The following is a 15582-nucleotide window of genomic DNA, read 5'->3' as shown; positions in this document are numbered from 1 at the left end:
TTCTCGAATTTTACACAGCGTAAACTTTTCTGTGTGGTGCATAATACACAAGTACCAAAATTCCTCCCCCCCCCCTGCGGAAATTATAAAAATAAAACTCAAATAAAATTCTCAAATTTGGAAAGCCTTATTTTCCACAGGGGGGGGGGGGGGTTAACGCCTAGAACCTAGGTGATGATAGGTTGACGTGGGCTTTAGCTAAAATAGGGTCTTGTTGTCTGTACTTTATATAAGGGTTAATAATTTTCCCCGAGTATGTACTGCTATCAACGGATGATAACAAAATGACAGCTACAGAAGGTTAATAACAGGTAAAACTTCCTTTGTCATCGTGTATGCTTCCTAAATATTTTTTCTATTCTAAAGTTGTGATTTTGCAAATTCCTCACATGTTATCTAAGTAAAATGTCCTGGCTTCAAAGGTAAACTTTTTAGAAATCAAATAACTTTGAATATTGATAGAACTTCATATTTTCTCTTCAGAAACGTAAGCAAAATTTCCGTATCTCTCATAAAATTTTGTGAAATTTATACCGTATAGCCTGATTTTGAAATACAGAAGTTTTATTATTTTGGATGGGCCACTCGATACCAACATAAGTTTTGAGAATTTGGGAACAGAATTAGCTAATAAGTGTCCAGCAGAGCTCTATCGTGAAATCCTCTTCCATCGCTCCCCAGCATATTCTTCAAACACTAAAAAAGAAGGTTGTCACACGAGTCTTGTGAGTATTTTGTAAACTCTCTTGTTTCCCTCTTGAACATCTGTAATTCCACAAGTAGATGAATATTTTTTTTTTAATTTTAGGATCAAAATCTTGAAAAAACTGTCCACGAAAGGCTCTGCAAAAAATTTCTGTTACATTTTTGTAACCCTGTCGGTTTTATATACATATGGGCTCCTTGATTCGCTATGTAAGCATTCATGAAGGGCTAAGAGATAATCGCTCTATCAGGCACATGTACTTGTTGTGGGGGGGGGATAGCTTTTAAATGAGCCATTAAACACTTCTCTACTATGGCGTGGTAGATTGCTAGCCCTACTAGTGTTGCAGCAGCCACTGGTGAGAGATGACTGGATTTATGAAACAAACTAAGGGGGTTGGGAGGGGGAGTTTAAGAAAGGGGTGATTTTAAACCTCCCGTTAAGGGTTTAGAACCATGAATATTACATGGTGCCCTTTTTTTATACTTCCAACCTTTTCTGCTTGAGAAATGGTACCAAAAGTGCCGTTTTTAGTACCATTTGGCACTTGCAAATTCTGGAATTTATAAAAAGCACGTAGATTTGACTAATAGCTATTAAATGAGCCATTAAGCATCTCTCTATGATGTTCTGGTAATCCGCTAGCCCCGGTAGAAAAAAAGGAAAAGGGAGATATTCCAGTGCTACCCATGCAAAGAATTGATTTTCCTTGTTGTTCAAGGTGGAGGACTGTAATTCTTCTGTATAGTGTTTTCAAACATGCTGATTCCAGTGCACTTTTCATTTTGATGTAATTCCAATTTTGAGGGGGTTCAGGCTCTTTTGTAATCGAGATAAATTTGTTTTCACAATACACTTTTACTTTTAAGATTAACTGAAATAATAGTTGCCATTCATGAATCAGTGTTAGATTGCAACCATGCAACCATGATTACTCAATGGGAATTCTTACCAATAGCTTAGGCTAAATTACTTTTCTTCATCTGTCGAAGACCAGATGTGACAGTGAAAATTTGGCCCAATTTTATGAAAAGTCTTAAATTATGGATCTGCTGTCTTGAACCCTATTGTACAGGTAATTAAGAAGAAAAAAAATAAAGAAAAAGTGTAGTTTCCATTAAATGTTTTTATCTAAAATTAATGTTTTTTCTCTGAAAAGTTTTTCAGCTCCATGATTCTGTATTTATTTTATAGGTATTCAGTGTGGTTATACATCTCTGTTTGGTCTCTACTCAGCTTTTCTGTTTGCCCGAACAGGTAAGTTCAATTATCTCATTGGTGCTATGTTCAGTTTTGCAGCCAGGTGTGCATTGTTTTGGGTAGAAGAACGCAACTTTGCATCTTTATGCGATTTCATTTTGTTTACACGCAATTTGATAAAATACACACGGTTATATTCCAGTATTATAAGTAATATAGTAAGACATTTTATTGCAGTAAGCCTTTGGCTTCAATATTTGTTTAAAATAAATAAATAGAAATTCCCTTTGTTCTATATAAATATGTAAAAAAGATTATTTCTTAATTGACCATTTGTGTAAGTAACTAAATCAAAGGCAGCGCAGTAGCGCTGCCTAAGCAAAGAACGATGTTGGCACAACGTATTATTTTTTTTTGGTTTTAGACCAGTGTACTTCGTATAGAAGGAATTGTCGTAGAAACTTCAAAAAGAGCTTACGCACATCATTTCCCCAATCACATCCCATCAAATTTTTTACATAGCTGTTTTGTTCAGCGTAGTTGAAAATTCCGGAAATTATATCTTTGAAGATGACCACTCACCCCCCTCCCCAAAGCCCTCAGGGCAAGGGTTGTAAGTTATGCCCTGGGGCATATAAGGTTTTTATAGAAAGACTGGTCGTATAAACTTCGGAGGAGGCTCATTGGATTGATAATAAGAAGTTCTGCTGTCTTTTTTAAGAGTCAAAGTGATCGGAGGGCAGCTATCCAATACACACATCTTGTTTTCCTGAAATGCATAAGAAATTTTGAGACAATAATTTTATTCAAAATTGTCTAAATATCATATAACAAGGCTTTTGGGGTTGAAAAAACTCCCAGAGCCTGGGGCAAGGGTTGTAAGTTGTGCCCTGGGGACATTTGAGGTTTTTTTTAATGGAAGGGATGGTTGTTTAAGCTTTAGGGTAGGCTCATTTGGTTGAAAATTGGAAGTTCCAGTTCTCTTTTAAGAATCAAAAGTGATGGAGGGAAAGTAGTACCCCCCCTCTTTTCATCAAATATATTTGATTGAAATTGTGAGATAGCCACTTTGTTTAAAATAGTCCAAAGAGCATATAACACTGCCTTGAGGGCTGAGATTTACTCTCTCCCCTCTCCAGAACCCTTGGGCAAGGTTTGTAAGTTATGACCTGGGGTCATATAAGGTTTTTATGGAATGGGTGGTCATATAAACTTCAGGTGGGTCTCATTTGATTTGAAATTAGAAGTCATAATTTCCTTTTTAAGGGTCAAAAGTGATTTGAGAGCAACCAGGCCACCCCCTCCCCTCATGCCCAACATTTCCCCAAAAACATCCAAAGAAAATTTTGAAATAACAATTTGTTCAGATTATTTGAAGGGTCCGGAAACTATGTTTGAGGAGGACACCCCACCCCCTCGCCCCTATAGCCCTTAGGGCAAAGGTTTGTAAGTTATACCTTGGGGTATATAAGGTTCTTATAGAAAGGGTGGTCATATATACTTCGTAGAGGGCTAATTGGATTGGTAATCAGAAGTTGGTAATCTATTACCCTCTTTAAGAGCTAAAGTAATCAGAGGGTAGCTACCCCCCCCCCCATGTCGTGTTTTCCTGAAGTGCATACAATAGAAATATCGAGATCACCATTTTACATAGTGAAATAACATATAACAAGGCTTTTGGGATTGATAAAAATCACCAGAGTCTGGGGGCAAGGGTTGTAAGTTATGGCGGGGACATTTAAGGTTTTATGGAATGGATGGTTGTATAAGCTTTAGAAGTGGCTCATTTGTTTGAAAATTATAATTTCTAGTTCCCTTTCAAGAGTCAAAAGTGACGGAGGTCAACTAGCCCCCCTCCACCCAAATACACCTCTGTTCACCGAATGCATCTGAGTGAAATTGTGACATAGGCATTTTGCTCAAAATAGTTCAAAGAACATATAACAATGCCTCCAGGGTATGCACAATCCCCCAGAGCCCTAGACCAAGGGTTGTAAGTTATGTCCTGGGGGCATATAAGGTTTTTATGGAATGGGTGATCGTATAAACGTCAGATGGGGCTCATTGGATTTGAAATTGGAAGTTATATTGTCGTTTTTAAGATTCAAAGTGATCTGAGAGCAACCAGCCCCCCTTCCCCCACGCCGATCATTCCCCCCTCCCCCTTCAACAAAAACAACAACACCCAAACAAATTTTTGAGACATCTATTTTTTTAAATATTATTGAACGGTTCAGTAATTATGTGTTTGGGGATATCAAAAGGGCGTAACTCAGAAAACGCTGAGTATGTTAATTTAGAACTTTCAGGAAATGATGAGGGATATGACCAATTGACCAAAAAGGTGATATTTGCACACTCTCACTACTACGACTGTCACTGCTTCTACTGCTACCACAAGTACTTTTACTACTACGACTACTATCACTACAACTACTACTTCTGTAGCGAGTAATACTAAAGCTGAGGATATTGAAATAAATATCTGAGGAAATGTTGAGGGGAAAATTGAACTAATCAATACATATACTATGTGTATACAGATTGCTGCTACGGGCTTTTCAGCAATATTTTGGGATCGGCTTATCAAGAGGGAACTTCTGGGGCATCATGAGTGGGATGTTCAATTGACCAAAAGGCAAAATGTACCTGTTACTACAGCTATTAATGTTACTACTACTACTGCTGTTGCTAGTCTTTGTGGGGATTTGTAGATTGTTGTTTAATTATTTTACTGTTGTATGGAAAATAAATCTATCTATCTGTCTGTCTATCTATTTGATACACTGTTACTGCTACTACTGTTTCTATTACTATTACTGCTACTATGAAACTAGTACAATTAAGGCTACGCGTATAAAGATGAAAATTTTACAGAATTTTGAGGGGAAATTCGAACTAAATCAAATAGTGTGTGCATGCAGATCGTCAAAAGGGTGTATATCAAGAACGGATTTGGGTATTAAGTTGGAACTTTCAGAATATAGTTAAAAGGAAAGATAAATTGACAAAAAGGTAATATATTCATGTCACTATAACACTATTACTACTGCTACTAAACTACTCCAACTACTACTTCAATTGCCACAACTTTTAAGGCTTAGAGCATTAAGGTGAAAAGAGCGTTAAAAGGGAATCAAAAGCGCACATCAGCAATATTTTTGGAACGGCTGACCGTGTCAATGTGAAATTCCGGAGCATCATGAAAGGGATGTTCAGCTGACCAAAAGGCAAGATGGACATGCTACTACCGCTATTAATGCTGTTGCTACTACTGTTACTACTACTACTAATACAGCAATAACTCTGCAACCTCTTCTCCTATTACCACCGCAACCACTGTGATACTAATACTATTTGGGCTAAATCTATCAAGGTAAAATTTTAGAGAATGTTGATGGCAAATTTGAACTAATATAAGAGACAAATTTTACGAAAGAGACAAGTTAGTGCAAGTTTAAGGTCTATTCCATTAATTCACAAGCTAATTGGCCAGTCAGTGCTCTCTCTGCTAATTATATAAACAGTCAGTGCAAAAACCTTTTAAGTCAGTCAGTCTCAACCTTTAAACCTTTTTTCAGTCAGTGCATAAACAGTCAGTATAAACAGTCAGTGCAGTCAGTGCTAATTGGCCAGTCCGTGCTCTCTTCAAATATGATTCTGTGTAACATTGAAAGTACACCCCCCCCCCCTAATGCTTAGATATAGCCCTAGATTATATAAAAATTTTCCGATTCTCTTCTGATGCTCAACAAAAAATTTCTTTGTGGTTATTTCTCGTCATAAGTTTATTAAAAAGGCCAAGTAATGCTAATTTGATACAAGAAATGCTGTTAGAAAGGGCATTCAATGGTAAATCAAATGATGCCTACAGATAATGGGAGAAATCTCGAATTCCTCAGCTATTCCCAGTATATGCAATTGGAGAACAGTACCAAACAGTTCGGGGTAATGAACTGTAAGGAAGGACCGATGTGGCTCAATAGTAACCGAAACTCTAAAAAATAAGAAACTCTAAAAAACCGAGTCTTGATAACAAGAGATACATCAAAAGAATTGAATTTCGATGCTTATTAAAAATATGCATCGAATCAAATGTAATGGTACCCATCAAAAGTTACGAGCCTGGGAATATTTGCCAAATTTTCGAAAAAGGGGAGAAACAGCCCCAAAAGATCAAGTGTTCTTAATGAAAATCATGCCATCAGATTCAGCATACCAGAGAACCCTAATGTAGAAGTGTCAAGCTCCTATATACAAAAATGTGGAATTTTGCCTCTTTTTTTGTCAGGACAGGTCACAGATGCGTGTTTTTTTTTATACAGAGGTGATCATATCAGTGATCGAACCATCGAACCAGTGATCGTAGAAGATCTGGAGAGGGCTTGTTTGATCGGAAATCAAGAGTTCTAGTGCCCTTTGTAAGTGACCAAAAATATTGGATTGTACCTTCCACGCTTGTTTTTCCCCAAAGTCACCCGATCAAAATTTTCAGCTAGCCATTTTTTTCAGCACAGTCGAAAAACCTAATTACTATTTCTTTGAGGATGATGTAGCCTCCAACAGTCCCCGGGGGAAGGGCTGCAAGTTATGAAATTTACCCATTGTTTACATGGGGCATTGGTTATTGGGAAACATACAGACGTCTTCATATGGGATTTTTCTTTGGGGAGGGGGTGGGGGGTGGGTACGTGGGAGGATTTTTTCATGGGGGAAGAGAATTTTCATGGAGTGGAAGCCGGATTTCCCAGTATTATTTAAAAAAATGATCAAAAATTAAATACAAAAAATGGTTTTTTCAACTGAAAGTAAGGATCAACATTTAAACTTAAGACGAATAGAAATTATTAAGTATATGAGGGGGTTGGTCCTTCGTCAATATTTCACACTTTACGCTAAAGACTATTTTAGTACTTTTAAAAGAGCTTATTCTAATTAAACGGGCTTTGCGAATCAGGGGTCATTCTTAATGGATGGGACAAAATATTAAATCTTAATTAATGGGACAAAATTCGAACTTTAGCGTAAAGAGTGAGATATTGACGAGGGAGGTGACCCCCTCATATACGTAATAATTAATGTTCGTCTTATGTTTTAATGTCCCTCCTCACCTTAAGTTGAAAAAACTTTTATTTAATCAATTTAAAGGTGTATGAAGACTATATCTGTCTCAAGTGTATAAGAAAGAGAAGGGAATAGATAAAACATAGCCAGAGGATAAAGAAATGATAATCAGGAGAAGTAAAAGTATAGATTCTTGCTGGATTCGGAGGATTCTGTCTTTAGGATCGCCGTTTTTGCTTTTCAGCAGACCAAACAACAAGCGGAGAAACCAGAGAAATGATCATGGTTGCAGCAAAAACTGCAACATAGTGAAGAGCGAAGAACGGTCCATAGTAAGCAAAATTTAAAAAATTTACCTTTTAAGAAACTATCTTGTGAGAGAAAAAATACCATTTAGCCTACAGCTGAACCAGGAATGGTAGCTATTATTTCTGTTAATCTTTAGTGAGTGTTATTGCAAAACAAGTTTGTAGGAATCAAACAGTTCGTGTTAAAGAACTGTAAGTAAGGAGCGACCCGGCTCAATGGTAACCGAAACTCTAAAAACCGGAATTTTGGTACCAATAGATACATCAAAAGAATCAGATTTTAATTTTGATTTCAAATATATAAGTTTCATCAAGTTTAATCTTACCCATCAAAAGTTACGTGCCTTAGAAAATTTGGCTGATTTTTGAAAAAAGGGGGAAAGAACCTCTAAAAGTTATAGAACCTTAATGAAATTCACACCATCATATTCAGCGTGTCAGAGAACCCTACTGTAGAGGTTTCAAGCTCCTATCTACAAAAATGTGGAATTTTGCATTTTTTGCCAGAAGAAAGATCACGGATGCATGTTTATTTGTTTGTTTTTTTTTCCCAGGGGTAATCGTATTGACCCAGTGGTCATAGAATGTCGTAAGAGTGCTCATTTGAATAGAAATTAAAAGTTCTATTGCCCTTTTTGGGTGACAAAAAAAGTTAGAGGGCAACTTGGCCCCCTCCCACGCTCATTTTTTTCTCAAAGTCACCCAATTAAAATTTTGAGATAGCCATTTTGTTTAGCATAGTCGAAAATCTGATAAATATGTCTTTTACGTTGACTTAATCCCCCACAGTTCCCAGGGGAAGGGCTGCAAGTTATGAACTTTGCCCATTGCTTGCATATTGTATTGGTTATTGGGAAGTATACAGACATTTTCAGGAAGAATTTTTTTGGTGGGGGGGGCTTGAGGAGGGGGTTACTCGGAATAATCTTTCCGTGGCGGATGTTTCTTTAGGGTAAGGGACATTTCTATGAAGGGGGCGCCGGATTCCCAAGCATTATTTAAAAAGACGATCAGAAATTAAATTTAAAAAAAACAAGTTTTTTCAACTGAAAGTAAGAAGCAACTTTAGAACTTAAAATGAACAGAAATTATTACGTATATGAGGGGTTTCTCCCCCAAGTCAATACCTCGCTCTTTATGCTACAGTTTTTTTTAGTGCTTTCAAAAGAGCTATCTATTCTAATTAAACGGCATTTGTGATTCAGGGGTGTGTGAATAAAAAATTTTTTTAACTTTTAACGTAAAGAGCGTGGTATTGACTAAGGGGAGAACCCCATCATATACTTAATAATATAAACTTAATAAAAAAAAAAAAAAATAAAAAAAAGCAAGCGATACGGCTCAATAGTAAGCGAAACTTTTAAAAACGGAACTTTGATGTCAATAAATGTATCAAAAGAATGGGCTTATAATGCTGATTCTAAATATACAAATTTTGTTAAGTTTAGTATTACTCATCAAAGGCTACGAGCCTGAGAAAATTTACCGGATTTTTTAAAGAGGGGGAAAACATCCCCTAAAATTGAAAGAACTTTAATGAAAATCACTGTCAGATTCAGCGTATCAGAAAACCCTATAACATAGGTTTCAAGCTCATATCTGCAAAAATCTGCAACTTTGTATTTTTTGCCAGAAGAAAAATATACGAATATAGAAGTTCGTTACGTAAGTTAATTTGTAAATTACGTCAGAACCAAATTTAGAGACAGCCATTTAGCAGAAGAAAAGTAAAATTTTTATGCAAATTTTGTTTACTTATTCAATGACGGTGAGCCAAAATAAAAGCTGCATTAACTAAAAAACGATCAGAAATTATATAAAAAAAAACAAGTTTTTTAAACTGAAAGTAAGGAGCGACATTAAAACTTAAAACGAACAAAAATTATTCCGTATGTGAAAGGGGCTGTCCACTCCTCAACGCCTCGCTCTTTACGCTAAAGTTTGACTCTGTATCACAACTTTATTTTTTAAACAAAAAAAAACTTTAGCGTAACGAGCGAGGCGTTGAGGAGTGGACAGACCCTTTCATATATGGAATAATTTCTGTTCGTATTAAGTTTTAATGTCGCTCCTTACTTTCAGTTTAAAAAACTTGTTTTTTTTATTTAATTTCAAAAAAGAGACTGAAACCCTCAGAAGTGGCGTTGGATAAGAATAAAAAATGCTTCATTGGAATATTCATGTTTGAAAACTCAATATTGGAGAATTCCAGGCTTGAACACGAGGAAACCCCCCCCCCCTCTCTCTCTCTCTCTCTGTTTTTTTTTTCTGTTGGCCACTTGAACATCATAGATAGCTGTTTAAGATTTCTTTTGAAAGCTAATTTGTTTGTCTGTTCGCTCTTTATAAATTCGAATCGGTAACGCCACCATGAAGTGTCATATGGAACTCAAAAACGTGTACTTTTGTTGTTATTTGCAGGGTGGAATGGTATGAAGAATGGAAGGGGTACCGTCTTAATTTCCTTGGCGGAAAACCCTAAACTTGAGGATTAAAATCCCTTCTCTTGTATACTCTCCTTCCCGGCCCCCAAATTTTTTTGGTAGATTGTTTGCTGACTAAGAGAACTTGGCTAGTTTTATTGGTTAGGCTAATTATATGCTAGGCTAGTGGTGTCAAACACAAAAAACTGAGGGGGGGGGGGGAGATCGTAATCGTATTGTCTTGAGAGGAGGTATTTTCTTCAATAAAAAAAACTACAAGAAGGCATTTCTAAAAATCTAGTTGGAAGGGAAGAGCTAGAGGTGGGGACAGCACCCATCGACCCCGACCCCAGTCGATGCAAGTAAAACTAGCAGGCAACTGCAACATCGTAGACAAACGAAAAGAAGGTCGTCTGTGACTGGGGTGGGAAGATGTCCTGAACTTCCATGGAGTATATAAAAAGGAATGCTTTGATTAGATCGGGATGGAGGAGGAATGTGCGTAGCTGGTCTGGCCTCAAAAGGCTTGCTGCTGCAGAATATTTGTTAGTAGTAGTTGGTGTTATCCTAAAATGTTAAAGTCAAAGAAGAAAAAATAATGATTTGTATACTTTCTGGTGAGAAGGTCAATATCTGTACATCCTTGTGTTGGAAAAAATGCGTTAATAATAAAACGAATATCCGTAAAGTTTATTGGCTACACATCTTAAATTCTTTTAGTGTCCTTTAGGCTTTTAAAATCTATACATAGTTCATAAATTCTAGTATAATATTTCATAGATAATAGCATTTATTCACCTGGGATTCTTTATTTAACAAATTTCAGATTTTGTTTTCAGTGGAAAGTTTAAGAGAGATGCGAAGTCACACCTATATTTAATGCCCATTTCAGAAAAAAACCTTATGTTGACTTCTAATTTTTTTTTCTGCCTAATCTGAAAAAAAAAAAAATTTTACTGTCTATATTTTATTTAAACTAAGACAACGCACAAAAATAAATTCTAAAAAAAAAAGTATTATTGAAAAAAAATTCTGCTTCATAGCTTATGCAGCAAATTTTTGAATGCTATTTCAACTAAACTGATTTTGATATTTTTATATATTTTTAGTATTCCAAAAAACTAGCACTTTACTTGTTTTTATATTTTTTTTATAGAAGTAAAACCGTGTAGTAAAAATTTTTGAATCCATGGCCGATAAAAGACTATTGAGAGGCTTATGGAATATTACTTCACTTTCTGCAGGCCATCTGAGTTTTTTTTTCTAATGCTATTTCTTTGGCGTCGGTTTTGAGTTTTCAGTAAAACGCTAGTTTTTCAAAATTCTGCAAATGCAAGGAACTATCACGAGTCAGTTTTTTTTAACAGTTTACTTTTTTGAACATGTAGCATAAACTGCGTAGCAGTAATTTTGTTTGTTTTATGTTTCAACTTTGATCTTTATATTCATCAAAGCAACTTTTTCTCTAAATGTAATAATCGTTAGAAGTGAATTTGTACATTCTTCCTGGATTCAGATTATTCTCTTAGGATTCTCCGGTTTCATTTTTTTTGGCTTTTTTCCTTATTTTTTTTTAGAATAGATGACTGCTGTGGATTGTGAAAGGAGTTCCCCACTGAAAAGCTAAAAATACATTAGAAAAAAAAATCGTTTTGTGGTCTTCATACATAAAACACACTCTAAAAACATGACCATGTTCTGATATATTCTACTGATTGAAAGAATTTGTTATTTATAATATACGTTGGGTATATATATATATATATATATATATATATATATATATATATATATATATATATATATATATATATATATATAATGTTACGGTGAATGTCCACAATTGGTGAATGTCGACTTTCACCGGTGAATGTCTGAAATACCTTTTTTCACCTTGGATTTTGTCAATGTTGCCAGTAAAGGTTAGGTTAAATGGGTTTTTAATCCATATCTGATATTTAGAACCAAGTTAAACGTAGCCTAACCTAATCTAACCTAAACTAGCATAATCTAACCTAACTTTAACTGTTACCATCATAGCTTGCATCACACTGAAAACGCTTACTCGCAAAGCTAATTAAATCCAAGCAGAGAAAAAGGGGTAGCGGATATTCACCGGTGAATGTCGATATAATTGGTGTCCTTTTGAATACCAGGACAGAAATTAACCCTTAACCGGAGTATAATCTGTGTACGAAGTGGCTGGCCTAATAAAACACTGCTACACCCCCCCCCCTCCCCACTAAAAACACTGAATAAGTGTGGCTATTATTCAATTTTATAGAGTTTTGAAAACGAACCACATAACCTTATCCCCTTCCCATACATGCATGTAAGTATCTTCAATAGCTATTTGGCATTATTTTATTTTGTTTTTATTTTAAATGATTTTGCTGTTTGATTTCATTTATGTTCATACAAATAAGACATTGAATAAAGTTCCAAATCAGCAAAAAAAAATACAAATTAGCATCTTAAATGAGGGTAATTTACCGTTTGGTTTGGATTCGGTAACAATTATTTTCTTGTGCTCTGTAAGGCTGTTATAAATGTCATTATTTTATTTTATTTGCATATTTCTCAAACCTAGGCTATAATCAATGTGCTAAGAGACAGTTTAAATGATAAAGATTCAGACATGCAATAAAAACAAAACATCTGTTTGAAAGTAGGGGAAAATTTTGAATTGTTCATTTATTTCTTCAGCCGTCACATGTTATGCTTCGCCTTCTTAACTAGCCGTATTCATTTGCCATTTTTATCATCGTAAAGGTGTTTTTTGCGACTTGTGTAAGCAAAATATAGATGTCAGTTACTATTCATTGCTATCACCTTTCACCCATTTACGATGATGGGCAAAATATTGTTAACTGGTTTTTGTTAAAAATCCGGTATGTATCGTCTTTCATTTGAAAACGTATTAAAACCATTTATTATCCGTTTTTGTTCTTCTTTGGTAAGTATTTTATTATTCAGAGTATGTCTGCATGACTGCCTTTGATGTCAAGTCATTTGACAATTTTATTACTTACTGCATTCCCCTTAAAAATCCCCTTTGGACCCCCTCTTAGGGATTGTAAGTCATTTTTTCGGTGGTTGATTCTTCTCACTGTTCTGGATCGGTCTCACGGAAAATATCATTAGAGCCGTCGTCACCTCGTGTTTGTCGTCTAAACCTTTTATTATCTCTATTCCCCTTCTTAGAATTTTTCTAAAAAATCACAATTTCCGTGAAAAGTCACCTATAGTCTTTGCAAATAATTCCACAGCTGGTTTTGAGCGCGGGGAGTTTTTTGTCGACTACTTTCGCCTTTTGAAATCTTTTAATTTGTATTCATTCCGTGTTGAGTTAAGAACCATAAGTCACTTTCCATGAATCATTGTCACTACTCTTTGTTCTAAACAACTTCTTTAGGGTCATTTAGACCTTTGCTCAGATCTCATTCACGACATCTGTTGATGTGGTCTAAAAAAAAATCGAAACTTCTCCTTTTTTCAATAGTAATATGATATGTTGTCTCTTGTTAGAAAGTAAAAACCGGGGAGTTTTGTTTGATGTGGGGAAGATGGTTATCTTTTCTGTCATTGTTTTATTTGCCCGCAGGAATATTCTAATGATACGGCTTGAGAGTTTTATTAAGCATTGTGGGCAATTTGATGTGTCTTTGTTACAGAAACATCAATTTATTGATAAGAGGGCCTTATCTTCTATGGTTACAGGAGCAATTTATTTGCTTTTATGTTTCAAGTCTTTCATTTGTAAATTTCTTTTTTTTCTGTTCTATTCACCTTGAGGATTGAGTCTGGTTTAGCAATCGATCCTGGTAGGCAGTGCCTTTCAGAGGTATAGATGGATGGCAGAACTTATTGTGTTTCCTGATTCATTAAGGAGCATCTAACTCACCTTACCTTTGAAACATAGGAAACTTTTCTATTTATTGACCAATGGTCCACGTAGCGCAGCTAACGATCTCCTGATTCTCTTTCTGGGGGTGGGGGAGGGAGGTTGTGGTTGGTATGATAGAAGAGCAATAATACTGCGGAATTTTATGCAAATTGTCAGAAATTAGTTGGGAAATAAAAGAATCCCGATATGGGGGGGGGGGAGGCTACGATTCAAACACTTTTGCCATTTGATACGCAGACACCTAACTGGAAGGATTACTGTCAGTAACCTGTATTCTTTTTGTATGTAGTAAAGTATCTCTTGGAAATTAACAATATGAAGTTAACGAAAGTATTAACAATACAACACGAAAACCTCACATAATGAAAGAAGGACACGATAAAGATATTATTATATTTCTTCTTCTGGATGGTTAGGCATTACTGTGTTAAGTTAATTAATAACGTACAACAGTGCACTATTCGTAATATTAAAAAAGAAAATTCAAATTCCTATTCTAAAATTGCGAGCAATAGTGAGAAGTATAACAGACGTACCCTGGGTAGATTGAATTCCACTTTTTGTTATCGTTCTATCGTCTACATATTTGGTCGTTACCCAATTTTAAGAAAGAATGATTTTAAGGAATTGCTTTAATTTAATTTCATATTATCCCCCTGGGCCGTATCCAGGATTGTTTTTGAGGGAGGTGGGGGGGGTACAAAAGGAATTTTTCTGGGTGGGCTTGAAAAAAAAACTTTAAAATCACGTCAAAAATATGGTTATATTCATTTTCGTTTCATTTTTCTGAGTCAGACAAACATTTCGGGGGGGGGGGCAAATCTCCATCCCTCCCCCTCTGGATACGGCCTTTATATCCCCCGTTGGTATAGTTACAAAGTAGTTCATAAATCAGATGTCTTGGATATAGCAGCCAAGATAAACAGGCTGTGTAATTTCAGCATTCTCTTGTTTTTTACTAGATTACTATTTTGCTCGTTTCCTGTACTAATTGAAGTCTCTCTTCATTTTGATTACAAATTTCTTCTTTCTCTCTGTTTCCCCACGAGTGTCTGTATGATGTATGTTAGAAATAAGTAATTATTATCATTATTGTTGTTGTGCAATTTCTTATTTGCTCAATGGGTTGACGGTTCAGCAATGCAAGCAGTGCCCCCTTTATCCGTGAATTTTCCATGCTTTTCTGAAAGAAAATTGGGCTATCCCGTAATTTCCTTAAAATGAACAGTGTATATGTTGTGTAAAAATCAGTTGGTTTACGAATGATAATTTTTAGATGTTTTATCTAGTCTCATTTTAATTTGAGAAAATTCGGAGAAACTGAGAAATTCTGAAGGGGAGGGGGGAGGGAGGAGTGCATTTGGCGATTCTCCTAGCTGCACATTTTACTTATACTTATTAGTGCGGATTTAAATTGATGTTCTGGACCAGGTGGCTTGAACAGTGATCCGTGACCTAGTTGATTTATTTTACAGTTTTTTGTGTTGAAGAGAAATTGGGCTGAGTAGTAGCAGTAGTAGTAGTAGTAGCAGTGGTAGTAGAATTAATTGCAGTAGCCTTAGCCTTAGTAGCAGTAGTAATAATATCAGCAGCAGTAGTAGTAGCAGTGGTTGCAGAAGTAGCAGTTGGAGTAGAATCAGTAGCATTATGAGGCAAATATTGTCGTTTGATTAGCTCAACATCCCCCACAATCACCCCTGTAAGTTTCAACTTCACACCAAAATATTCCATAGATATTGCTGATGCACCATTTTGACAACCTACATGGAGGCGGCATGTTATGATTCAGTTCTTCTTCCTCCTTCAATATTCCCTGAAATTTCACCTTCATACATTTAGGCTTAGGTGTAATAGTAGTCACAGTAGTAGTAGTAGAAGTAGTAGCAAAAGTTGTAGCAATATTGGTGGCCCTGTTGAGATAAGCCGTTGCTGGGATATTGCTAATGCACCCCTTTGGTAATCCACATGTACATA

The 15582-nt window shown here is 35.7% G+C and overlaps 1 protein-coding gene across 5 annotated transcripts in view; it reads left to right on the top strand.

The window, feature by feature from the left end:
* The window catches only part of Sras (Ras converting CAAX endopeptidase Sras), a 186892-nt gene that overhangs the window by 93722 nt on the left and 77588 nt on the right, over positions 1-15582 (top strand). For all 5 annotated transcript variants that reach the window (XM_089088348.1, XM_089088376.1, XM_089088354.1 and 2 more), the window contains one exon: positions 1901-1963. In XM_089088348.1, the coding sequence (XP_088944474.1) occupies positions 1901-1963 (63 nt within the window). The remainder of the gene's footprint in view (positions 1-1900; positions 1964-15582) is intronic.

This window comes from Artemia sp. Qi Xiang Cuo, chromosome 1 (genome assembly GCF_049724085.1).
Source record: "Artemia sp. Qi Xiang Cuo chromosome 1, ASM4972408v1, whole genome shotgun sequence".
NCBI lineage: Eukaryota > Metazoa > Arthropoda > Branchiopoda > Anostraca > Artemiidae > Artemia > Artemia sp. Qi Xiang Cuo.
This window is presented reverse-complemented; position numbering and strand designations above follow the sequence as displayed.